We start from the raw sequence: 27,287 nt of genomic DNA, 5'->3' as shown, positions 1-27,287 counted from the left end.
TTCACATAACGACATAGCCGAGAGGACTTCGTTATGCTTGAACGAATGCGCTCATAAACAAATTCCTTCAGTTTTCAGCCCTTTCTTCTGAGACGTTTCAGAGTAGCTTCAGTTATTCTACTGGGTTCTCGATCACGTCTAAATACACGGGTGTTTACATGTAAACATAATATTAGATAGCTCGTTTGATATAGCAGGTTTCGCTTGATATTTCTCGATAGAAAGTTCACTCGTAAAGAATCGCTCGTAAATTGATCTAACGTAAAGTTCACGGACCGACCCGTTCCCAAAACGCTCCACAAGTTTTAGTGTGGGTCTACCGCGAACGGTGTGTGACTTTGTATGTATATTGAGCGTAATAGCCATCGAATTTCTTTCAAGTACATCAAGCAAAGAATTGCCCACAAAGGCAGCCATTGCTTTAAACCATACCCTCAGGGGTTGATTCTACGCATGCGCTGTGGTGGAACTGCGTTTTGTGACCGAACGCAACTCTTTACAGTGGCCAATTTATATTATCAACTCAGCTGATTAAACCAGATCAATTTACATTATCAACTCAGCTGATTAAACCAGATTATCTCGTAATACCCCTAAGAAATGAGGAACCGTTGTTTCTCTAAAAATTAACCCCTTTTATTCATTTGCTACTTATTGACGCCCAATTGATATCTAGGGAACATAAGCTCGAGCTCCGTCAAAGCTTGAAATTTTTAGACTGGTTAAAAAACAAAGTTTAACACTTATTCATGCAAACCGCGCTCCGAACATTTTTATATCAAGAAGAAAATATGGCCTAAACGTTAAGTTTTTGTGAAACTGTCAAAATGGCGTTTATTTACCACTGAAGCAAATATCTTATTACTGTTTAAGTAACAAGTCCATTGATTGTTAAAAACCGCAGCCCAAAGTAGACCTAGCCAATAACCGACCCTTTCAGATGAATTCAACCATGAAGACCGCTAATTACTCTTATCACTTGAAGTAGACAGTAGGCTTCGATTTCTGCATGCTTCATGCAGACCAATTAATAAAGAAAAACTCAGCTCGAATTTGTGCGATGCTCGAACAAGTTAAGTAAGAAGTCCCAAATTAAAACTTTTTGAATGCCGATATAAATCGAATTCAGTTTCAATATGGCGGGTGACTGCAGTTTTGCTCGATTAAATTTTATTTGATTGAAAATGGTGATGAAGCAATATAAATCTAGAGCCACTGTCAGTACACAGTAAGAATCTGACGACTTGCAACATAAAACAATTGCAAAATAGTCAAACAATCAACAAATGGTAAGATAAATAAACGAACAATTAAGAGTGAATAACTGAATAAGAAAATAAGTGATAACTTAATAAATAAATAGGTAAATAAAACGTAACGACATAGTCAAAGCTTTATTTTTATGGCCAAGCATCATAGCATTTTGAAAGGTAAAGCGTCTCGTGTCTCTAGGTTGCCAGAGACGTACAGCTCGAAGTGGCAAAAACAAAAGAGCTGGATACGCTCCTACCGCTTTATTCATCTCAAGTTATGTTCTTGTTTCCCAGTTATTTGCCTCATTCCTTCCTAGTCGTCCACAGGAGGCTGTTATAGCTGTCTAGGCTCCCGTCAAAATGACGTCGACATAGCTTTGACATCTGGCTGATTGAACTGTTTCAGTCGAGTTTCGACTCTTGTTGACTGCCTATTGTATTTGAGTTGACTGCCTCCGGCACAGCCATATTCAATGTTCGAGGGAGTGAAAGCGGCTTTTTGAGTGGGGCGGGATTAATTTTTGTGGGCTCCTGGTTTTATACTCAACTCTTTGAATTTTTTCTGAAAAAAGTCTCTACAAATTGAAAACAAAGCTTTGAAAATTCATGTTGTTGGAAATGCAGTAACTATACTTTGGTCCAACGTGTCGTAGATCACGGTCACAGAAGAGCATGGAGCTCCATTCCTTCCATGTTTACCGAATGGCGAAGAAAATTTCTTTTGGAAAACAATCCTGTTCTTATAAGATCTGTGAGGCGTTTTGACATCTTGGTTATGAAGGGTTTCTTCAATCATTTTCCAAACAACAGTTTCGCCAGCAGCATAGAAACAGCTTTTCCCCTGTTCGCCTGGGTCCATGTGACTAGCTCTAATATGTTCCTTCACATCATCTTTGAGTGTATATGTGATATCACGCATCCAACTTTTGGATGATGATGTCATTTCGCTACAACGTTCGCTAAAACTCCCAATAAGTTTTTTGTTTGGACTGATCACAAGTTTCTACTGGTAAATCCTGTGCAAACTGCTCCAAACTCCCGAAGGTTACTGCTTTAACTCTCCGCCGAAAATTTTGGAACATTCTCAGGTTTCACTATGTCGGGATGATCAGCCATCCGAAACGGCGGCATGAATAGATTTTGTGGAATCTGTAATATTTCTCAACAACAAAAGCGCAATTCTGAATAATGAGAAATTCAGAATATTTTTAGTAGGTTTTGGAGTAATTGCTTTCACTGAATTTTCAAAATACCTAAACAATTGACCTGAAAAGCTTTATTTAGGAATAAGTATTTCTCCTCACATTGCTTAGGGTTAGGGTTAGGATTCGTGCGAAGATGATTCTTATTCATAACATCACATACCGTTGTTTGACCTTGCCCCTCTTGACAGATTTCGGGGAGGTTGGGATTGACGATCGGTCATCCGTGAAAGGAGGCATCGAAAATATTTTTGTGGGATTAGCAACGGCAAATATGTTTTCACCATCACAAATTCAAGAACGGAAACGAAGTACGTGTTCCTTTCTACGCTATTTCGCAAGTCTAAATTGTTATCTATACCCTGTGAGCAGGGTAACTGGGATACCTGGATGGTACTGGATCCTTGGAATCAAGTGTTGTGATACTACGGGTGTCGGACTAGTATACTGAAATAGTGAGCTCAAGTCTAGCCAAGGGCATACACCTATTTCAAAACATAGGCATGCTATGCATGCAAGAGTTATTTTTTGTAGGGTGAGTGGATTACTTGAAACATTGTAAGTGGTCTACATTCTTTCAAAAGGAAAGAAGAGTATTAACGCGGAAAAGAACGAAAATGTCGAATTACTTCACACACAGGTTTTCCCTCTTGCTTCCTTTACATTTATTTATTTAGTTATTTATTTTTTGTGTTCCTATGTGAATTGACACGGCTCTTGAGCCTAGCGGGGCATGAATAGTTGGACTGCTATACAAGTTATGCATGTTTCAGGTCGGCTGGTTGCCATGGGCCACGTGCTCATGTGTGAGATAAACTAGACTCTGTGAGCAGGGTAACTGGGACACCTGGATGGTACTGGATCCTTGGAATCAAGTGTTGTGATACTACGGGTGTCGGACTATTATACTGAAATAGTGAGCTCAAGTCTGGCCAAGGGCATACACCTATTTCAAAACATGCATACTATGCATGCAAGAGTTATTTTTTGTAGGGTGGCTGGATTACTTGAAACGTTGAAAGTGGTCTACATTCTTACAAAAGGAAAGAAGACTAAATGTAACCAAAAAGAAACTGTATTGGTGCCACGGATACCTGTTAGTACAAAATGCTGACAGTAGACTGCAGACCGGATACAAAATATAGACTGCAGACTGCAGAGTGGGTACAAAATGCAGACTGAGAATCTGAAGAGTTTTTACGTCTGGTATATGATAACGTGTCATCTAACGGCTTACCGAGCGTCACGCAATCGCTTTTCCGCGATCAGCCTTCACGATTATTTGCACTATTGTGGAAAATTCCTGCCCATTTATTGATGAAAATCGATCGTAACATAATTTAAAGCCTTCGATATATCTTCTTACTTTGCGCGCGAGTTGGTGGGTGTGATGTCTGCACAGATTTTACCAACGTAATAAAAGTAGTTGACGTGAATAACAGTGATGGTAAAGCAAGCTTAAAACGGCAGAAATCGCCAGAAACTACAACGGATACACAGGGTATGAGTAAGCTCTATTGATTTTACAAGAATTATGTTTATATTTTGAAACATTTATTGTTGTAAATCGACCATATTTCGTTCCCTATACTATTCCTTATAACGTGTTCAAATTTTCAACGGTTTCTTTCGTAACTTAACACCGAGTCACACAACGCGTGACGCATTCATGAATTAATCGTTGGCTTTTTCTCGAGGCGTGAGCTTGGGCCACCTGTGACATGACAATTGCGTGAACAATACTTAACATAATAACATTATACACAAAAAACACAGGATTTTGGATCATGTATTTATTAGAAAAGAATATCCATACAACCACAATGAAAACAAACATAAGATTCACCTTTCTGATCGTGAAATTAATACCATTCGCACTGTTATCCTAGCTACATTCCCGGGCATCAAGTGAATCCAACATGGCGTCTTTCTTCACAAACAGTTTGCATCCATTAGAGTTTTGTTCTTCAGTCTCACGGTAGTAGTGTTGTTCAATAGATTACATAGAGTATATGTATGGGGTGTAATTACCGTCAAAAATAAATGTTTAACTATGATATCCACAATTTCAGTTATGACACTGAGATATGCAATTGTGCTATTCCGATACGATTTCATGATATTTGCAACTATGATGTTCAAATTGATAATGAGACTTTCAATTATGATATTGAGACATTCAATTATGGTATTGAGACATTCACTTATGATATCGAGACGATCAGTTTTGACATTTAACTTTTATGTTCAAATATGCAATTTTGACATTTAATTCCGATACTTACATCCATCAAATTTTCAACAAACATGGCATTGTGACATTCAAATATTCAATGATGATATTCAGATGTTAAATTATGAAGTGATAATGTTGTATTCTGCATGACACTCAGTGTTCTGTTTTTGGAAACGAGCCGTGAAGGCCTAGGTACCACTCGGAGCAAAGAAGAAGGAGAAAACATGGCGGACATCTTGCAACGGATAAGAAATCAACTGATCCAGGGACTCTCAAAAATCCTTTGGCAGTTGAATGTGGAAAATTTAGAGAACAACCGCCTTGATAGCTTACAGTTTCGTGTTGATTGGATTTACGGTAGAGTTGTCAGATATCAAGGACTTGACGTTATCGATGACCGAGTGGTTGCTTGTTTAAGGGAGGCCAGAGACTGTATTCATAGATCTGTCATGCAGTAGTCAGTGGAAAGCCCCGCACCCCCATACCCGGGGAATAGCGGGACATTAGACCAGGCGTCCCAACTAAATGAAGCAAATTCCCCGCTATGCGGGGCAATTTCTTATGTCAAAACCTCATTTTTGTACTCCGCCCCCGGGGCAATACTTGAAAAATCCCAAATACACAACGTTGACCAAAATTAATTTATTTCAAGAATTGTGCCTCAAATTTAACTCTTACAAAAACTTTTTCAATGTCTTCATAAAATAGATGAAACAATCATGGCTTCCTCTACTCCTCTTGGTAAGACATAGTTCTGTAAACTTTTCTCTGGACGTGTAAATGACTAAACTGGAACATGGTGATTCAAGCAACGCATCAACACAAAACAAGTTAAAGATACACCCGAAATTGTAAATTTGGCAATAACTTCCTTTAAAATTGGCAAAAACCACTCCTAAAACAGTAATATCAATTAAAGGGCTTAGCTGTACCCGAACACGAACTAAAGTAACTACTAGATTCTTTGACATAACAAGTCCCAACATGCATTTGACACACAACTACATCTAGAGTAAGCCAGATGGCGGTTGAATAATCTCAAATAATGGTAGTTTACACACTACTGTGTTTGAAAAAATGCATGATTACATGTAGAAGTGCCCAATGTGTATATTTCAGACACATCATTTGCAATGTGTTTGAATGTCCTTTTGTATGAGAATAAATTGAACAGTTTGGAGATATCACTTTTGGGACATTTTAACTGAACGAGTTGTTGGATTCACATGTATTGCTAATAAGCCAAATTCTCATTTCATATTCTACAAATGCTTATCTGTTGCTTTCTTCACAGTCGGGACACAGCCACCTGCCAGCTGGAGCAGCAGTCAGGCCCAGGCACTCAAAGTGAAACCATTCAATTGGACAGGCAACATTATCACATGCTATCATCTCCCCATATTCCCCCTCTTGACACCAACAGTACACATCATCCCTGTCTTTAGATTTTGCAGCTCTCTTTGATTTCGCTTTGGAAGTACGAATTCCTCTTGAACACCGTCTTTTTGCTTGGGCCTTTTTAACACCCTCTGCTCGTCGTTCTTTGATGCTTTCTAGATGCTGTAACCAGAACGAAACATCATGCTCAGGAAGAAGTGTCTGCTTTGCCAATTCTGTTATCTCCAGGCTTGAAATGGTGGTTTTACTCTTCTGGGACTTCTCAAATGCTTCCTTGATGATTGCTGAAGGAGGTGTGAGCATGCAGTCTTTCATGCCAAGCTGACGAATGTGTTCAACACACTCCTTGGGTGGTAAGAAATGCCCATAGCAACCAGAAGTACACTTGTCACATTCCCCTCCCCAGGGTCGAGCAGGATCTGGAATAGGGAAAGGTATTTCAGGCAATGATGGACCACCCTCGAACCACGTCATTTCAACATCAGGCCTTCCTCGTTGACACACAGGATGAACACAGTCAGTTTCATAACAAGGTAGTAGGAAAAAAACATATTGCTCCGGCAATCCTTTCACCATGTGTCGGTTCCTCAAGTCCCAGATCTTTTCGAAATAGCTATAGTCATTTGGTTTCGTTTCCTTCAATGTGCATTTCATTTTCTTTGAGCCTTTAAGAAATATCAACAATTCATGGCGTCTGTCCTGTAACCTCTTTGCATGCTCGTCTATCGCCCCTTTGTAAAGGGCGATTTCACTCTCGCCACAAGGTGCTCCATTTACTCGGTTGATGTACACATCAATGGCTACATCCAAATTTGTCGCCAGTCTGTCATAGTCAAGTCCTTGACCAGTTATGTTTGGGCCCGTCAACGTGGATGGTATGAACAAGTTGCTATGAGCAATGGCAAGGCAACCATTTTGCATCTCAACCCGATTGAGGTACGATCCTCCACTGTGTCTTGTTGTAACAATTGTTGCTTTCTTTCCTAGCAAAAAGTTTCTCTCTGTCCAGTAAAACTGTACTTCATGGTGAGATGGCCCCTCATCCCCGGCACCATCTACCCTGATACAATCTACAGCTTTGTCCTTCATCCATGGCTCAAGCTCATCTTTGCTTTGCAACATAACCAAATCCGAAGCATGCTGAGTAGCATTCTTTTTGTAGAGATGTTGAGCCTTCACTACACCAACACATCTCTCAGCTGTCGTACTTGTACCCAGGAACATTACTGATGTTGTTTGAATTACTCAGGCGTACTTATTACGTAATCTGTACGAGTTGTTGTCTCAGGCTTGTCCGTCAGTGCAGTGGCCTTATGCAACTTGTGTGTATACGTAGTGTCCAATCTAAATCCTGATTGATCGTCCCTATTAAGTACCATCTTGTTTTGACCATCCCTTAGTTGAATAAAGTCCAGACCTTTATACATGGAAGTACTGTAATGAGCGTCGGGGTTAAGCTTTATAGCAAATCCTTTCCTCGCTCTACGGGAAGTAACACGGGCAACACTATGGTACCTTGCTGCAGACAACTTACGCTTGTTTCTCACAGTACAAAGCTGGACTATTGTCCCATAGCCAATTTTTGCATTATACTTGTCATTGACGTACTTCTGGATTCTCCGGTAAGTTACTTTTGGCCCTTTCTTTTGGTTGCCATCAAAGGTGAATACACCAGTCCGCCGCCATTGATCAGCCCCAACTCTATGCTCCTCCACAAAATCTTCAATATCCTTACCAATAGTTGGAAACTTTACAAATGTTTTATACACTTTCGCCGGTACTTTTCTCCTTAGGATATGCCTGTCAGCTATCTCCTTAGCCAGTTGCCTTCTCTTTTTTCTTTGAAAAATTTTTCGTTGTTTTATCACAAGTTCCTTTCCCTTCTCATCAAGAACATCTTGCACACCAACCCAGTCATCCGGGTTCTCGCTTTCCGAACTGGTTCCAACTTCTTCCTCATCAGCTGCACCAGCATCTCTTTGCATGGCCAGAAATGCCTGTCTTGACTGCTCTACTTTGTGTTCCTCTTCATCTGTTAAATCAGTGTTTGGCAGGTTGCGAGCAAAATCAAGTAGAGCTTGATGAAGAACCTCTGGCATGTAGTTCACTAATAACAATTGCAGTTCCCCAACAAACGTAAACCAGTTTAAATTGTTCTCACAAAGAATGGAAACTAGTGTTTCAACTGATGGAATTGGACTAACAAGTGATTGGCGTTTTAAGAGTGTGTCAGGATCTGGTAGGCCAGGCACTTGCTCACATACAGCAGCTCTGCTTCTTGGCAGCGAGTCTGTTTTTCTCTGAACCTTGCTTGCTTCCATAAGGCCATCGCCCTCATTTTCATCTCCAGAGGATTCTTGCATAATGCATTCGCCTTCACTTTCTTCATCGGAACATTCCGAGTCTTCAACATTAATTCCAAGTGCTTGAAGAGTTGCCTTTTCTTCCACGTTTGCAAGTGTATTTACAGCTTTTCTTAGTTCTTCTGCTTGAGAAAGAGCATCTTCTACTTCTTCATTAAGCTTGCCTAGACAGTGGATTCCATATTCCTTTCTGGCTTTTTTGTTACTAAGACCTTGTGCTTTGCATGCGGCAAACCTAATAAGTTTTCTGTCTTTCTCAGAAGAAGTAAGGGAACAAATTGCTTGGAGTTGATCTCTGGTCACGCCTTTCTTGATTTGATCAGTTGGGATAACCTTAGGAAACCACAAAACAAATAACAAAAAGTCCACATATGGTTTGTTCTCAGTCACGAAAAGTCGTTGTGAGCCAGGCCCTTGAAGGGTAAGAGTAAAAACTGCCACAGGCAATTGCAGTAATCTGCGGACGGCCTTGTTACTAATGTACTTCGTTTCAGGGAAGTGTTTACAATAAACAGTTTTAACGTCTATTACACCATAGTGTAAAATGTCATTAGCACATTTCAAAAGTTTTCGACACTCTTGACAATTCCTATGGTTTGCCCCACAGAAAAACAAGCAGAGAGATGTGAACTCAAGAAGTGAAACATCATTTATCAACGACCTGTACAGACCCCCGCCAACTTTGTAGGAATCTTTGTTACTCAAGTTACGTTTTACGGATGCAGCGTATCTTCTGTATGCATCAAAGTCTACAGAAGGCGCTACAAAGTCTATAAAAAAGGATCATCTTCAGAAGACTTCTCCGACACTGCACTTTCTTTGGTGGATTTGTTAACAGTACATTCCCCTTTGTCACTTGACCAATTGCCCTCAATATTAAGACTTGTTTCTGTGTTGTGTGGATCTTCTATGGCAACTTTTTGTTTCTTTGTGTCCACACCTTCATTATTACCGTCGGTAGCACCAACAATGGCTACAGGGCCACATGCTTTTCTTTTGAGCATGACATCAATTGTTGCACCTTGACCTATTGAAGATGAACTACAGTTGGCTCCAGTTTTCCTTGCCTTGTGCTCTCTGTATCTCACTGATTTGGCATCTTTACACTGTAAATCAGTAAGTTCATTTTGAAGTCGCAATTCAGCCATGTGCTCGGTTAAGATTATTGCCTGAGAATACTGTTGAACGTTAGTTTGTCTTGATCGCTGCTTCTCGTAGAGGCTCATTTGTAAATCAACCTCTTTAAGGTCTTCCATTACCTCGTTCATGCGTTTTGTCCTAACTTCTTGAGTAATGTTCTTTGCTTTGGTAGTGTTCAATTCAACATCGGTAGTCATTAGTGCCTTTGATCTTGATTTTTTCTTTTTGTATGCATAACCATCGGCATCCACTTTTGCAATATTTTGCAATACTTTTGAAGATTTTTTTTATCATGAACAAGACTTGGATTTTGTTTTGTTATCTCAAAGCAAGCATTATTGATGGCCTTGTGGTAATCTTTTAGTTTATCACCAGGATCCAAAGAGTAAATAGCTGACTGCATTCTTAGTTGATTTAAATCAATTTCGGCGTTAATTATCTCTTTGGTTTGTTGCTCAGGGAACTACAATCAGGAAAAAACAGAAACATCTGTGAAAATTTTACCCATAATTGGTCTGATTATGAAGGGATAATTTGCAAAGCGCATGACAATGTGAATCACTAAATGATTCAATGATGGTGACTAGTTTCAGTCTACAATTTTTTTAGTTAACAAGCTTTACTTATAAAGACGACCCTGTTTATACTCACTTTTACCCGAGGGCCAACTGCGAGTCCTCCATCATTAAATACTAACGTGGTTTGTCCTGACCTTGGTGCATAATTGATTATGTTTTGGGCTGCAAAAAATATTGACAAAGTCATCAAACTCTTAGTTTCCCAGCCTCTATGAGAAAGGAAGGTGGCACTAAAATTGTATATGTCAATAAAATATGTAGTTGAAAATTATGTGCTGTGCACAAGATGTTTAATGAGACAGAGTCCAGTGTCATATAAAATAAAACTCAATGCATGGCATCTCTATCATGAGTAAATACAAGCACCATGAAGCGGTAAAAGTGAAGTATAGAATTCCTGTAAATGTGCTAAAAAGGTTGAGAAGAAAACTTAGCAGAGAGGTAAATGACATTTCCTTGATCAAGCATCTGCTATTGACTTGAAAGGTACTCTCACAATTTTTTGAGTATCGCTTTCAATAAATAGCTCAAAGATGTCAATGCATCAACAGGACACCAAAACAAAGGTTTAGATTTCTTGGTAAAGACTGCAGTCTGAAACTATTTACCATCGTCTCCTATTATGGATGTCAAGCCAAGGATGGAAATGGATTCAATCTTGAAAAATTGGTCACTTTTTAAAGTTCTGAATTAAAGAAAACTTGTAAATCACACAGAAACATACTGCAACAGACCACGACATCTTCTCAAAAAACCTTAAAATAATTTTCTCTCATGCCTGAGGCCATTAAAACGGCTTTATCATACCATGCGAAACATCTCTGCATCCTGTCTGTTCTTCCACCTGCCAAAAAAGAAAATATCTTTTGTATAAATATTTCAATCAATGAAATGTTATGATTATTTATCTACAAGACTTATTACATTCAATATCACTGCTAAGTTTTACAGCCAAGACAGCAGCAAGTGAATAGTGAAATAATCATTTTAACAAAATAACTTACTATGGTCTATAAACTCCTCTATCCTCTTATTAAATCCCACTTGTCTTTTTACTATAAAATAACACATTGAAACATTGAAATAGACAAACTCCTAGCATCTGGCAACAAAACAAAACAGACTTTTAACCTCAAAAGTTAAAGCCACAAGGTACTAAACTTGTTACAGTATGGACAACACACGGATCTATAAACTGGAACTGGACTCATATCAATCATGTGCAATTACCTGGATATTTGATACTTGAGTTTTGTCAATGGACTTCTCACTGTCAGTGTTCTGCTCCAGCACAATTACATTAATTTTGTCCTTGTCACAGATATCTTCAACTTTAATGTCGATCCAGTCAGACCAAGTCTCTGAATATTTCTGTAAAACCACAGCGGCAGTGCTGCTGAGTTTGTAATAATCCTTGATTTTCATAATGACACCCTCAGTTTCACAAATGTCTACTGCCTACCTGCTGTCCTTATATTGAAATAAAACCTTTGAAAAACAAAAATTTCATTGCCACTTAAAACACAAGGTTAAAACCTTCAATAAGCTTTAAGATCAAAATCGATTAATGACTAGCAAATATAAGCGTATATTCATATACACATGTCGCCGTACCTATATTACTAAACATTCTCACCAGATGAATGACTGAGGTGTACACAATGGAGCGCCTAAAAGCTAAAATATACTGTATTATTCCATTAAGTTACACCGTCTGCCTTTAATATAAATATACTGAACTGATGTTTATAACTAAAAGGTGTGACGGAAAACTGAAAATCGATCCGATCCAACACAAGAGTTAAAAGTAAATTGACACGCTGAGCACATTATAGAAACATATTTCAATGAAAAAACAAATACAGTTACTTAAAACAACAAATAAAAAACGCCCATTGGCTCGGTTTGCACAGTTGCAACGGAAATGAAAACAAGTGCCAAAAGACAAAAGGTCAACGCTCTAAATAAATCGCTAATCAAGCATGACGAGGGCATAAACAATACCCAACTTTTTCTAATTTCACTACAAGACATGATAATATTTAGAGATTGAACACAGAATTTAATCGATGGCCCATTACAAGCATGAAAAGAATGGATTTTAAATCGTACATACCTTCTTGTTGGCGGCCGCCATTTTGAGATCATACGCTTTCCCAGTGTTCTTTGCAGGCCTATTCAAAAGCGAAATCCCCGCCAAAGCCCCGCTAGCCCCGCTAACGGTCCCCGGTCGCTGCTATTTGCGTCTAATGTTGTCGAACACCCCGCACACTGGGGCAAAGATGACCACTAAAAACCGCTAAAATCCCCCGCTAATGACCCGCATTCCCCGGGTATGGGGGTGCGGGGCTTTCCACTGACTAGTGCATTATTCAATACTCAGGCACACTCAGCCGAGCGGTTCTAATTTTTAACGGCGGGAGAGGTAGACCTAGATTTGAAATACCACGTGCACAGTTAGAATTTATTGTCGAAAAGGGATTTAAAGTTGCCGAAATTGCGCAGCTTTTTGTTACAGGCCCCAGTACAGTGAAAAGACGTTTGGCAGATTTTGGGCTGTCTATCAGAACAACCTACGCACAATTGTCAGACAGCGACCTAGATGCAACCGTCACTGAGATCATGAGAGAAGTCCCTAAAGTTGGATGCAAAAGAATGACTGGTCTTCTTCTTGGGCGTGGTTTACGTGTACAGTAAGCCAGGATTAGAGAGTTAATTCGCAGAGTAAACCCGGAAGGCGTCCTACTTCGAATTAAATGAATGAATTAGAATTAAATGTTGTACGCAGAAGAAGTTACCAAGTTCAAGGTCCCCTCTCCCTGTGGCACATCGACGGGAACCATAAATTGATTAGGTATGCTGAATATCAACTTGCAACTGGTTCATGTAAGTGGTAACGTTTCAACAACACACAAAAACAAATAATAAATGGTTGTTGCATAAAGAAAACGGCCCAAAACTAAGTTCTTTAAGGTTCACGGCTTGTTTTCATTAGCGATCATTTGCCCACATTCGACTGAATTTCTTTGTTCCAAGTTTAAAGCATTTTATTCAGCTCCTAAAAGAGGTGACAGGTTTTCTTTTCCTTGATTGTTTTCTTAAATGACAAAGTTGTAAATATTCTTGTAGCTCCTTAAAACTACCGATGATAAAAGGGTTATTCCAACAAATTCTGCTATTTACAGGTGGAGAATGGTTATACACGGAGGTATTGATGGCTTTTCGAGGTTGATAGTATACCTTCATTGCTCAACAAATAACAGAGCTAGTACTGTCCTAGAACTTTTTGAAGCAGGTGTTGCAAAGTATGGTCTCCCATCTCGCGTACGTTCCGATAAAGGAATGGAAAATGTTGACGTAGCATGGTACATGCTAACGCATCCATTGCGAGGTCGTGATAGGGGCAGCCACATCGCGGGCAGAAGTGTGCACAACCAGAGGATCGAGAGGCTTTGGAAGGACTTGTTCACTGGATGTACCTATCTCTTTTACAACATCTTCTGTCACATGGAGGAGTGTGGCATACTTGACAATGCAAATGAACTTCATCTAGCAGCATTGCACTATGTGTTTGTGCCTCGAATCAACAGGCATTTATCACTCTTCACAGATGGGCATAATAGAAGTCCAATTAGCACGGAGCGCAATCGATCTCCTAAGCAGTTGTGGATCAGAGGAATACTGTCCAATGCTTCACAAAGGATAGCAGATGAATTCAGAGATCAAGTTTGTATTAAAATTATTGAAGCATATATACTTTTCACCCTTTTAGCCATAAGCTATACTCAGTGAGCACAAAGTTAAGGTAAATTAAAGTACATGAAGGCTTGAATACAACCACCCAAGGCATACCCAGATCAATCAATCTTTATTGTACTCACTCTTGCTCAAAAATAAATAAATTACAACAATGAAAATATTAAAAGTAAAAATTAGAGTACTGGCTACCTGGAATAACCACGGGTGGCTAGCAGAGCCAGGCAGCCAGATGACATCAGCATTAAATAGAATAAAATTACAGGTCAGCAAGAAAACCTAAGCACAAATGCACACGTAGAAAGAAAAAGGGAAAAAAATGGGAGAAGAGGAAATATGCTATTTCTATGCTATGAAGGAGTCTAAAATAGTTAAATTTATAAATGAATACAAAACATTAACTTTAGAAGAACTTGAAAAGGTGACAGAATTTAACCAAAGACTAATTTACAGGTAATTTGGGAAACAACACAACTGCTAATAAGAATACAAGTAACAAATAATCTTTGACAAAATTGCATTTTACTGATTCCTTGAAGTTTGAAATAGAGGTTTTCAAATTTTCACTAATTGAGTTCCATTCTTAATAAGTGTGGACTATTATCGCAAGAGGAAATCATAAGAATGTCATGATTCCTTTCAAGCTAATTCAAATTTCAAAAAGCAGCTTGTTTATCGCTTCCTTGTCGTTCGCTCTCATGTGACTAATCTGATTACCATGCAAGTTGTCCATGGGTACCAGTCCCCACGATAACTTAAAACTCATGGAAAACGCGCGTTAAAAAAGGGAGAAAAAACAAAGAAACGCAACTAAAGGAAAAACGAAAGGTAAAAGTCGTGAAACTTGAGTATTGAAACTCTCAAAATTTCACCTTGTGCCACTGCCCATGCCTCACGCACTTACAGGCTACGTTATTATAATCAACACAAAAAAAGAAGAAATAAGTGGTGGCGAGCAGGAATCCAAGTGTTTTTTCCGACGTTTTTAACCATCCAGTTAGAAATATACAGCGCCGTTTTGTTGTCAGTACGTGTACCGAGATGCCGCCATGTTTTCAGCGGTTTCTTCTAAAAGTCATACCGTGGGCACGCTACATACGTCACGTCCAAAAATTTTTTTGCGATACAGCTAAAATAAATTTTGCCTTAAAATAACCAGAAGTCGGTATCTATTTGCAGTAAGCCCTGGTAAGTCCCTAAAGGTACTTGGCACCTGCCTACACTATGCATGTTCAATGAAGAGTATATATTTCAGAAAAATAAACAGTAAATTTTTCGACTGGCTTATAATATTTCAGCGCTATCACACAGATTGCTTATGACACTGAATAAACATTGTTAATGAAAAGATTTATCATCCGTTCTCGTTGAGCCATTAGACGCATGAGGTCTTAATAAAAAGATTGACCAATGTGAAACTAGGGGTGACGAATGGTGAATGCAACGTTTTTCTCTTAGATCGAGACTGTTTTCAACCTTTGATTTGCGATTTTGTCCCCAGCATGATCAAGTAAGCTTAAAGATATGAGACTGCGAGACGTTCAGAACCGCCGAAAAAAATACATTGCGAGACCCGCAAAATTTGACCAAATTTTTGCGAGACCTTCAAAGACCATTCACCACCCCTAAAAACTTAGTGATAAGAAAAATTCTTAATGATACGTACTTCAATCGGTTTGAATTCCGCTGGTAAAATATCTGTGGCATTTCGGAGGTACTCTCTGATTTTTTTCCTCTTCATAGACCGCGAAGACTTATCTACGTCCCAATAGTTTTTGCGGCTAACGTTAAACTTCACAGCGTTCTTTACAGGGTGACGACTTTGGGCAAGCTCATTTCTTAGAAGCTGGAGTTCCTGGCGAAGCTGAAAAACTTCTGCCCTTCTTTCTGCCAATTCCGTCGCCTGGTCACTGACGATTTCGTGCAAATGGCGAATGCGTTGGTCGTACGCCTTGGTCGTACGCCTCAAGAAGGGGCAAAGAGAGGACAGACTGCTCTACCTCGAAATGCCTTGGGCCACGTTTGTAGAGGACGTTTGCTTGCGGCTTGTCTACTTTGAACTTCGAAAACATTTTAAGTCTTTAAACAACTTTAAACCGATCTTTTCCGATGACTATTTTCAGATAACTCTTTTCCAATGACGAGAGCGAAATGATTGTTGTCAATTGCAAGTGGCACGCGCGTCAGTTTTAAAACCCGTCATTAGCATAATAAGGGCATTCATGAAAACTAGAGAACAATTGATGTCAACTGAGCGCGAATTTCAAAGACGCTTTCAAAGATGTTAATGAAAAAATGAAATGAAATGAAATGCCTTGGGTCAAGTTTTTAGAGGACGTGCTGACGTCCTGTTTGCTTGCGACTTTTCTACTTTGAACTTCGAAAACATTTTAAGACTTTAAACAACTCTAAACCGATCTTTTCCGATGACTATTTTCAGATAACTCTTTTCCAATGACGAGAGCGGAATGATTGTTGTCAATTGCAAGTGGCACACGCATCAGTTTTAAAACCCGTCATTAGCATAATAAGGGCATTCATGAAAACTAGAGAACAATTGATGTCAACTGAGCGCGAATTTCAAAGACGCTTTCAAAGATGTTTCGGGACGGAAACAAAGTTTGTTTAATTGTATACATAGGCAATTCGCACAGTGATTCCCACAACAATCTGAATAAAAGTCTATATTAGAACCTTTCAAGGCTGCCCAGCCGCTTCTTCAAGCAAGCGCGCTTGTTCACGGAAAGAAAAAAAATTAATTAATGGTTTGTTGACGATCAAATTCGCGACAAAGCCCATAAGACAATACACAATACTATGAAAGCGTTTAAAAAGCTTTGAATACTTTCAAGGTCTTGATGCACTGAAAGGGGTTTTATTATGACAATAAACCGCTCTAACAGTAGATATTTCAAATATAATTGGTTATGACGCTTTTTAATTCTTCGCTTGAGACAGACAGCTTTCTCGCAACTTGTTTGGCGCGCATTACAACAGGCCAGCAAAAATAATTAAAAATACTTGTACCTTCGCTTCAGTTTCGATTTCTTTTACGATAGTTGTGTGGCATATTCCATTCGTATTTTAAGATACAAACTGTCGTCCTTTCTCTACCTCGAAATTTGCGTTTATTTGCGGGAAAAAGGAGAGAACTTAACACAGCCGACAGCCCGCTCTCCATGTAACAAATTTACCCTTCCGTCCGCCGGCAAGTTTGCCGTTGCTCTAGACAACTTCTCCCTAAGCCCACCCCGAGAAAGAAAGATTTTGTCACATTCAGGTCATTAACGAAGTTTTTGAATCTCGCGCTCGGAAATCGGATACGCGTCGGTTCTTTCAAACCTTTGTTCTTATAACAAAAGAGCCTCAAAGCTGTCAACAATGACAATGCCCATAAAAGGATTAAAAAATCGTGCCATTGTTAGCAAAATCCCAACCCAAAGTTTGATATGAAACGCGGTGTTCGACTTGTGAAGTTTTGGGTGGTTTGCGATCTTTTTAGCCAGACAGCGGGATTGAAGAAACAGCTTGCGTAGCTGGAAACGGCATTTTCTGGAAACACTTAAACACGACACACTACATTTCAAATTAGAAGCATGTTAATTATTGTGATATCATCTTATCATTGACAGGTTTCCCTTGACGACTATGGAATTGATTGGGATGGTACGCTCCCAACTCAGGAATGGGATGGTTCACATGAAGAAAATAGTAACAACGTTGAAGTGCCATCAACACAGTTTCCTTTCTTTCAACAGGAGGTGGAACAGATGCAAAGAATTATTGACCCTTTAAGAGATTCACAATACTGCGGAGTAGACATCTACATGGAAGTTGTATACCTATTAAAACAACGTTTGAGTGATGGAGATGTGCAATAGCCGGAAAAATGCAAAGTAACAATTACTGCAACCATTTTTCTTTTTCCATTAACAATAACTTTCATTTACTATGTCACAATGACTAAGGTACTTTCATTGTAATTAAAATAACCAATAAGCTTGTTCTAGCCTCCTCGACAGCTGTTTTACTTATGCAGATTAATGCTATCATAAGAGCCCCAGTGAAGTTTGAAAGAAGGAAAGGGTGCCGAAAGTCGTTTATGTGTACAACTATAAAACAACTATCTAACTTGCAGTGTAAGTTTAAAAAGTTGAACTGTCCCAACAACTATACCTATCAAATTTCCTTTGTTTTCTGGTTTCAAATAGATAGGAGAGACAACTAAATTCTGGTTTTACCCCAGCATGGATTTTATGAAAAACATTATTCTGGCAAACTGTTTGACCACATATACTTGTAAACAAAGTCAAAATATTTTTATTGCCATGGCCAGGTAACGTAGCGCTTGAGTAATTAACAGCAGTTCAATTTATAATACTCTCATCTTCGCTATTTCATGCTCTCTCTCTCTGATACAGTATTTTCAAATATCAAAACATTACAACATATTTTCCCAAGTAGAATGAAAAAATACAGTAATTACAGTCAATACTGAATTGAACAGTTACAAGAAAAAGTTATTAGTAATTCTTTTAAGCTTTAAAAATGTTAACATGAGTTGGTGTTGTAGCAAGTGCATTTAAGAGTGCATGATGACCTTCACAGGTGTTTAACAATGGCTGTAGAACCCACCACTAAGTAGCAAAGGCACAATGATTTTATCAAGTTCCATTTACTTTATATTAGCACTAATGATTCTTGCACTCAGATGCACCAAAATAGAACATGCCCCCTTCGGCAAAATCAAAGCTGCTTGGTAGCACTTTTGCTTTAACAGATATAAACAGTTTATGACAGTTGGAATGATACTTCAGACTCAAAAAAACATTTAATCAATGCTATGGGATTGGAAGACAGTTTTTTCTGACTTTTTTGCTGAGCGGTCCCAATTAAGTACATTAACCATGTGGTAGGGTAACCCATAAAAACAGTAACCATAACACAACTAGAAGGAACTTGCAAATCACCGTAGGTTATTACGGTAAAATGCTAAACACCTATTCTCTATTAAATGACTACAGGTACACCCTTTAAGCTCGTCCATATTCTTTTCCTTGAATACGGACTGTTGCATCAAATGCTGCCTCAAATTGGCCATATGTGGAAAAGCATGTTGGTATCTTCAATGAACAAGCACAGGTGTCGGGATCAGGCAATGAATGACCTTTATCATCTGGCAAAAATCCAACAATTACTTCTTTGGGCATGAGGGGTGTTCCAGTGATAAAGGCCAATATAGATTTGATTTCAGTCCCTAAAAATTGCAGCATAAATAACTTGAACTTAATGTTTGAATTTCTTTCCTTGAATTTGATCTTGACCTTAGCACTCAGCATCTTGTTTCTCCTATATACAAATCACTACTCTATGACATAATCTAACAAAGGAAATGATCAACAAAAAGAGTTTTGATTGTTAACAAACTATTTTCATTGGGGTATTATAAGGGTTTAATGAGTTAAACATAACAACAGTATCACAACCCATAAAGGAAAGAGTACCAAAAATGAATATCCCAACTATTAAGCTACCTACCTTCTTTTCTCTTACAAACGTTTTGAAGATATTCATGAAAATATCCAAATGCTGTGTCACTCTTTCCACTTTGGCAAGATGTAGGGTCTTTTTTCACCCTTGCTAACAAGACATGAAGATGGACTGTAACTTCATCCACCGTTGGGAAAACCAGGGAAGTAACTTTAGGATGATCCATTAGCAAAGTTCCAATATGCAAAACATTGAGTCCTTTCCTGATCTCGTCTAATTCCCTTTACCTCTTGTGGATAACTTGGTGTACCATAATCTCATATGCAACTTGGGCTGCTTTATTAATGGTAACAAAAGAGGCACTAACTCCACTTTCATCCAGAAGATTAGAGACTATATCTTCACTATTCAAGAAGGCAACTTCATCTTCATCAACTTGGGACATGCGTTGCAGCACTTTCCGGACATTCAAATCAGGAACACCTTCTGTACACACCACTTGAGCGGCAGTTTCAGTGCAGCCAGTGGACAAATACACTTTGACTGCCCTTGCCAGACCAGCAAACCACACTTCATCATGAATAATGGCATGAGCCACAATTTCTCCCATCATTTTGAAATATCCACAAAGTACCAGCTGCTGACTATGGACGGGGAGTTTGTGGTCATCATCACCTTCAAATAGTTGAGGAGCTGTTTCTTTTGAAAGTGATTCTAAAGCAATGGTGAAGAACTCCCTTAATGGTCCCCCAATATCAGCTGCCTCTTCTTCCAATAAATCCTCTTTACCACTTTCTGAGACAAAATAGACCACTGGTGGTCTAACGAGTTTGTTGGCACTTTTCTTATAAATCCTGCAAAGCTCTCGAAAAGGATTCTTCGAGTGGTTAAAAGTGATGGGCATGGATGGACCATCAGTAATCACATCTTCCTTAAAGATCTTTAAAATTCGATAGCTGACAGGCCTGAAGGAAAACAATTTTAATAAAAATTAAATTGTTTTGCATGTATCTGCAGTATACCTTTGTCAAAGTAGCATTGGAACTGTATTTTCAATGCAATATTTGCAAAAACTTTTCTCTTATTTGCCTAAATTGTGCACATTTAGGTATAGTCTGAGAGATCTATTCCCTCTGCACAAGTTAAATGTCAGAGTCTTTTGTTGGCATTAAACCTGGTGACATTACAAGCAGAACAAGAGACATGGATTCACTTGGGAAGTACATGTGGTTCATGAGCAAATGTGTTATAAGAAAATATTTAATAGCACTATAGGAATATATAATAACCTGGACACCAGCAGCAGATATGAAAATTCATAAAAGGGTGGCAAAGACCCAGTTATGCTACACCGACCCCCCTATCAAAAAATGCCAGACACTATATTCTCTTAATCTGATGTCAGTTTTGTTAAAATAACTCTCACTACATGCAAGTGGACAGTTCTGAATATTAACTGAAGGTAAGTACCACAAAACATATAAGGACAGAAAAATAAACCCCAAAATTAGTGTAACAAGATTGGTGTAAATAAAACTGTTATACCATCTGGCACATGTACAGTCTTTGGGAGAAATGGACAAGAGCTTTGTCATCTATATCAGCACTATTGGTGGAGGGGATAACTGAAAATGGTAAGTTAAAGGGAAAGAATCAGCAGAAAATCAGTTGAACAAGTTTCAAATTCATGTTGAGTGAATGGTTGTATTGAAATGCAACAGAAGCAGGTCAGTACCTATTATAGTGACAATCATACCACTTGCCTTTGTCTTATTTCAGTAAACACCTGTAAAACTGATGTGAATTTCATATAGCAATTACTTTTTCAGTATGCAAAATTATATCCCCTGTACTATTCTTCTGAACTGATATTGAGACATTTTTAATAGATGTTCCTCAACTGCCATAAAGAACATTTCAATTAAATATCACCATAGTTGCAACACATACCTAACGCAGTCTCTCCAGAGATCCCAGCAGAGGTCCTGCTTGCACTATCACCACTGGCCCCTGAAAATAATAAATATAGATATTAATTATTGTATTGTCATTATATTATATAAGTAGATAACATAATGATGATAATAATAATGGTCCAACAAAACCAAACAGGCAATCCAACTAGGCTACGCAAATCGTATAATCTATTCCAATATATTATTATTCGATCTAAAGAAAAGAACTAGATACATTTGAGAAATTGAACAGGATCCATCGATTCATAAACACACGAGTAAAACTATTAGATAGAATTACAGCACTGAGAACTTACTTCTATGACGATGTCTAGTAGGATTGTTTCACGGCGTATAGCTACGTACAGGTCAGCAACAGATGAAACAGGTCAGGGTATAACAGAACACGGGTCAGCAAGACAGGTTAGCAGAACCTGTACGTATCTTCGAATCTTAAGTATCTGAACTGAAAACTGAACTATTCACGTGGCTTAATTACATAAGCTAGTGTCAATCAAAATCAATCAGGAAAATCAAGTTAATAATTCATTATATTGACGAAAAAAATAATAATATTAATTAATAATAATAACAACGCATATAGTTACTATTATGATTATGTTGTGATTTACTGGTATGCACTGCTACAAGCAGACAGAATTAGTAAGAGTAGACCATACCAACCTCTTTCTTGTAGGAGGAAGTCTGCTACTTCATTTACATCTCCAGAGAAAGTTTCAAGGGCAGCAAACTATTTACTGTCCTCCATGCTCGGAAAAAGAACCTTTAACCTTTTAAGATTCTCTGAAATACACAAGGAAAATGTGATGCACTTAGACCAAGTTATCCCCATGAAATAGACCATTTAAAGCTTGTAATTATGTGATCTGCTTAGTGCAAAAAGAATAGGTTACAAAGAGAGCATGAGAAAGTTAGTGGCTAGAAGGCTATTTTTGAGGTGACCGACACAAAAGACCAAGATTTTATAGGTGAATGTGTGTAAAATCAAAAGGGTTCTTATGATTGCAGTCCAGTAACTTTTTCCAATAACGGGTACACATTTTTCAAGTCACCATGAAATTGCACTGTTGAGAGTGTATACCGGTAACCTAACAATGGGCAGACCTACTTTTTGTTCTGTGAGCTCTCCATCTCTGGTACTTTTAAGGTGGTATTCCATGATTTTGGCATGAGATAGGTCATGTGAGGCTGGGTGAAAAGGGCTGATTCATTTCAAAGGCATACTTTTCTTGCCAATGGAAAATGATATCAAGCTTCTAGTACCATGACATCTAAGGCCTAGTTTATACGTCGCACTACAGTCGAATTTAATTCAGACGAATTTAATTCCATTAAATTCGTCGTTCCGTCGACATAAATCGTGGCGTGGTTTTATGCGTCGAAATCAATACGGTCGAATTTAATTCTCTTCCCAAATGCAGTGTCTCTGGTCAGAGGTGTCATTTTGAAACAAACATGGCGCGGGCTAAAGCTCTGAAAACAATTTTGCTCGAGAAAATTTCCAGGGAAAGACAACGGCGACGTCAACTACGGCGTAATATGGTTACATTGGTGTTAATGAGGAAAAGGTTTATCGTACGACTTTGTTTGCTGACGTGTCTCCTGTTACAGTCAGGTGAAGATGAAATTAGCGCTCGAAGACCTCGCAGTTGTCGTCGCAGTCATAAAAACACAGGTTGGCGGGAATTGGTCTGGGCGTCCTATGATGAAGGAAGATTTAAGAAAACCTTTCGTGTATCAAGGAATACGTTTAACCTAATTTTGAAGAGTCTTCGACCTGATATTGAGAAAGATTTTGTCACAGAGCAGCCCGTTTCTGCCGAATGTAGGCTGGCTATATGTCTTTTACAGATTAGGTAGAGGTGACTACCTATACACCATTGCGGAACTGTTTGGCCTTGGTGTGACGACCGTTCACAAAATCATAGAGGAAGTATGTGAAGCGATCATAAGAAACCTGTGGAAACCTTCGGTGCAAGCGCATTTTCCAATCACCAAACAGAATATTATGGAGAAAATGGTGGATATGACAGCGTTTTGGCAATTCCCCTGCTGCTGGGGTGCTGTAGATGGGTGCCACATCCCCATTCAATGCCCTCCTGGCGGTCTGAAAGCCTGTAAAGATTATCATAACTTTAAGAACTTTTATTCAATAGTATTAATGGCCATTGTAGATGCACAGGATCGTTTCATCTGGGCAAGTGTTGGTTTTCCATGAAATTCACACGATTCCATCATTTTCCAGTCCACGGATTTGTGGCACAACATTACTGAAAACAACATCATACCATCAATTTCTCAAGTCATTGAAGGTACCGAGGTTTACCCGATGATTTTGGGCGATTCTGCTTTCCCATTCAGAGTGTGGTTAATGAAACCATATGGTAATGCTAACCTTACACCTGAAGAGGGCTATTTTAACTATCGTCTAAGCCGCGCAAGAATGGTAACTGAGCGAGCCTATGGACAACTGAAGAGCAGATGGAGAGTTTTGTATCGAAAGCTAGAATGTAGACCAGATTCGGTGAAACTGACCGCGCTCGCGTGTATTGTACTTCACAACATCTGCATTACCACAAAGGACAGCCTTCCTGCCCAACTGGATTTGTCAATTGATCCTTTCACACAAAAGAAAAGGTCCAGAGAAGAAATACGAGATCTGTTACAGATGCGCAACTGCCCTAAGAGAAAGGATTCATCTCGCAAAGCTGGAGCAATAAGGGAGGCTCTGACCAGGAAAATGTGGCAGGAAAAAGAAGCAAACGAACTGGAAATGTAGACGTGATTAAAATAATTTTTTTGTCATCAATGTTATTTTTAAAGTTCTCCATATATTGTAACTTCACATTTCAGGTAAACTTCATAAAAGCAACAGTGTGTTGTTCCATAAAACATTCAACGCCCCTGTGAAGTTTTTTGTCAGACCTCAAACTCCCGCTAACTCCGGCAACCGTCTTAAACTTTAGCGTGTACTTCAAGAACTTGCTACTTGCCTTCACGCCGGAACGCGAGTTCTACGCTCTTAATCCACGGGGGTAGAAATGAATATTTTGTGGAACTGTCTCAATTTCAAGCATTACATGTACAAGCCCTGCAAATCGGCATTATATGAAAAACTCTCTTACTTCACTATTACATTTCTTTTCAGTACACATAACAGAAAAAAGAATCAAATTGGACCAAAGGAACTGAATAACATGACATTCCTAATACGTTTGTTGCATTACTTCTCATCAATGCTTTAAGCGACCCATTTTAAATGCAAGTTAGAAATGCACAGGTCTCGAGTTCATGTTCAAGCAAGCAATGATAGTCATTGGATCAAGGAATACTATTAATATATGACATTACGTTGCATCACTGTATATTTTTCAGACATTACATACAGTACCAAGAGATAAACACTGTTATGATGAGAATTGCAATACTGTAATTCAGTTGTTATTTCCTTCGTTAAAGAAATGTATTGATTCTTTCACCATACAATTTTCCTTTGTTTTCCAACTTTTGTAATATAATTTCAAACAAATTAACAAAGGGATATAAAAAAATGAACGAAAAGATTCAAAGTGAAACACAACATTTGAATGATTTGTAAACCATAATGTACATTTCAGTAATACACATTATGATACCCTGTTCCTTTCATGTTTTTGAGGGAACAACTTTGAAAGGGTATCTACACTGTCACCAGGGTATAGCCTTGAGGAGACAGCAGTACTTGTTTTCCATTGCACAAGTTTTTGTTTTGACTACTCATAACCACAAAGTAAACATTAAACAGAGAATTATTGAGGATCGTATCTTGACAACCAAAACATACCAAACTACCTATGGTGGTATCTCAGTGCAAAGAAACTACATGGGAACTCAGGTAATATCATTAATACCTCTGCTGCCAAAAATAGATAGTTTGGCCTGCACCTGTACATAATTTGCATCCACTTCAGGAACATTGCCAGGTACACCTTATAAGTTGGCTATCAGCTCATTCAATCAATTATGACAGTTAACGGTACAAAACTTACTGGTCGGACATGATCACCACTTCGTTGATATTTGCTTTAAAATATGTTCTCCCCACCAACTGTTTCCCCCAATTTTTCCCTCAAATAAATATTTGTATTTTTCTCTCAAATATATATTTGTATTTTTCTGAGCAAAATTCCACTGTTTTGTCTTAATTTGCTTAAGACCTGGATTTTTATGGATAACAACAACGACCAACTTGGACCACAAGAAGCATGGCTCTATTCCTGTTTGACATCACAGACTTCTTTCAAAGAATTTTTGCACTGCAAAGCAGTTTGTGATGTCATGAACAAGGAATAGATCCATGCCCCTCACAGCTTGGTTGTGTTTGAGATAAAAACAGACTTAATTTACAAATTCTTTTAAAAAACCAATATTTAAACAAAATGCTACACTTCTTGAACCATCATATCAGTGCAATATTGAGATTTCTGCTGGTGGAGAAAGATTATTTGAGTTATAGGAACTTCAAGACCATAGTGTAGAAGGCTCTTTTCAAAGCAGTTCCAAAATAACTTTAAAATATTAGAGTGCATGCCAAGACCCTTTCAAAATTGGTACAACTGTGAAACACCAGATTGTCCTTGAGAAGTCATAGTTGACTGAACGTGATGTAGGAGAGACTGCTCATCATTTTTTGGAGCAGATGACATCAATGATGTGTACCCAAAGGATGGGGTACTTGGGTGACTGCTGCTAGCTCTGGGATTGGACACAGATTGTTGTGCAAAATTATGGCTTTGATGATGAAAATCATCAGAATAAGACCTGCTATAAGGATGGAAATTACCATGGGGTTGCATGTTTGGGTTGCTGTTGGGTGTTAGTAGGCCACACATCAACTGGAAGTACCTCATTTCCTGTTCTCTAGACTGCTTCATATCTTTCCTTAAAATTTGAAAAAGTTCTTTGGTGGGATCATTCTCAATAGTACTTTGAAGTAGTTCAACAGCTTTTGCCATCTGCTCAGTTTTAGCTCTTTTAGAGGCAGGTTTCTTTGCCAAGAAACGTTTACCCTTGGATGGGACTTCTCCACTGCTATCCATAAGGCTGGATGAAGTGCTTGCACAGTCATCATCATCACCATCAACTTCTTGATCATTCTTGCTGGTATCTTGCTTGTCTACATTTCCAATATGTACAGAGGGTTTACATGCATTTTCTCGTTGACATGAATCTCTAGTTTTAACAAGTACATAAAGAAGGTCAAACCATTTACCATATCCCCGTTCTTCAACAAACCTTTCATACCTGAAGCAGTTTTCATTGTCATGCAGATCTGCTTACACGTACTAATGCATGACTTAAATTTATTTCTCATTTGTTGCACTTGGAAAGGAAAATCACTTCCGGTGGTCTTATTGTATTCGACGTTCAGCCGTTTCCGCACCATCTCATAAGCTTCAGTATTGCTTGCTTTCTTAGTATTGCAAAATATCAGTTTCTTGACCAGCTGGTCATCATTAACAATGATATTTACCATATCAGTGATGTGATCTTCTTTCCAAGTCGCTCTCCGCCCAATTCTTTTCTTCCTTTTCCTACATTCAGAACTCACCATTTCACCTTCCTCGATGAAATCTGACTCTTCTTCTTCTTCTTCTTCTTCTTCTTCTTCTTCTTCTTCTTCTTCGCGAATACATGTTGTAAGATCCCTCTGACCATGGTCTTTGTCATCTACTTCGCTCTGACAATCTTTGACAAGCTTTTCTGTACAAAAAGCACACTTGAGACAATACCCAACACGTTTATTTGGTTGCCAGCCGATAGCTTCTTCATTAACTTCAGGAATCGAATATTCCGATCGAACACATATACTTTTACCACACGTTATACAAGAATACTTCGTTTGTCTCTCACAAT

General features: G+C 38.6%; 1 protein-coding gene and 1 pseudogene across 1 annotated transcript; both read left to right on the top strand.

The window, feature by feature from the left end:
* The first annotated feature begins 13,362 nt into the window (after positions 1-13,362).
* LOC131788492 (uncharacterized) lies at positions 13,363-17,807 on the top strand. Its single transcript, XM_059105586.2, has 2 exons — positions 13,363-13,896; positions 17,559-17,807. Exons 1-2 carry the CDS (start codon positions 13,363-13,365, stop codon positions 17,805-17,807), a joined length of 783 nt encoding a protein of 260 aa, XP_058961569.2.
* A 5,611-nt stretch (positions 17,808-23,418) lies between these two features.
* On the top strand, positions 23,419-24,171 carry LOC131788493 (uncharacterized; annotated as a pseudogene).
* Positions 24,172-27,287: the final 3,116 nt, after the last annotated feature.

The sequence above is a fragment of the Pocillopora verrucosa genome, chromosome 4 (genome assembly GCF_036669915.1).
Source record: "Pocillopora verrucosa isolate sample1 chromosome 4, ASM3666991v2, whole genome shotgun sequence".
Lineage (NCBI taxonomy): Eukaryota > Metazoa > Cnidaria > Anthozoa > Scleractinia > Pocilloporidae > Pocillopora > Pocillopora verrucosa.
The sequence above is the reverse complement of the archived record's forward strand: the minus strand, read 5'-3'. Positions and strand labels throughout refer to the sequence as shown.

Excerpts from the sequence above, each read along its gene's own strand:
- LOC131788492 (XM_059105586.2), top strand. The coding sequence starts at position 13,363 with ATGGTTATACACGGAGGTATTGATGGCTTTTCGAGGTTGATAGTATAC. Across the intron at positions 13,897-17,558 it reads CAGATGAATTCAGAGATCAA|GTTTCCCTTGACGACTATGG; the intron begins GTTTGTATTAAA and ends TATCATTGACAG.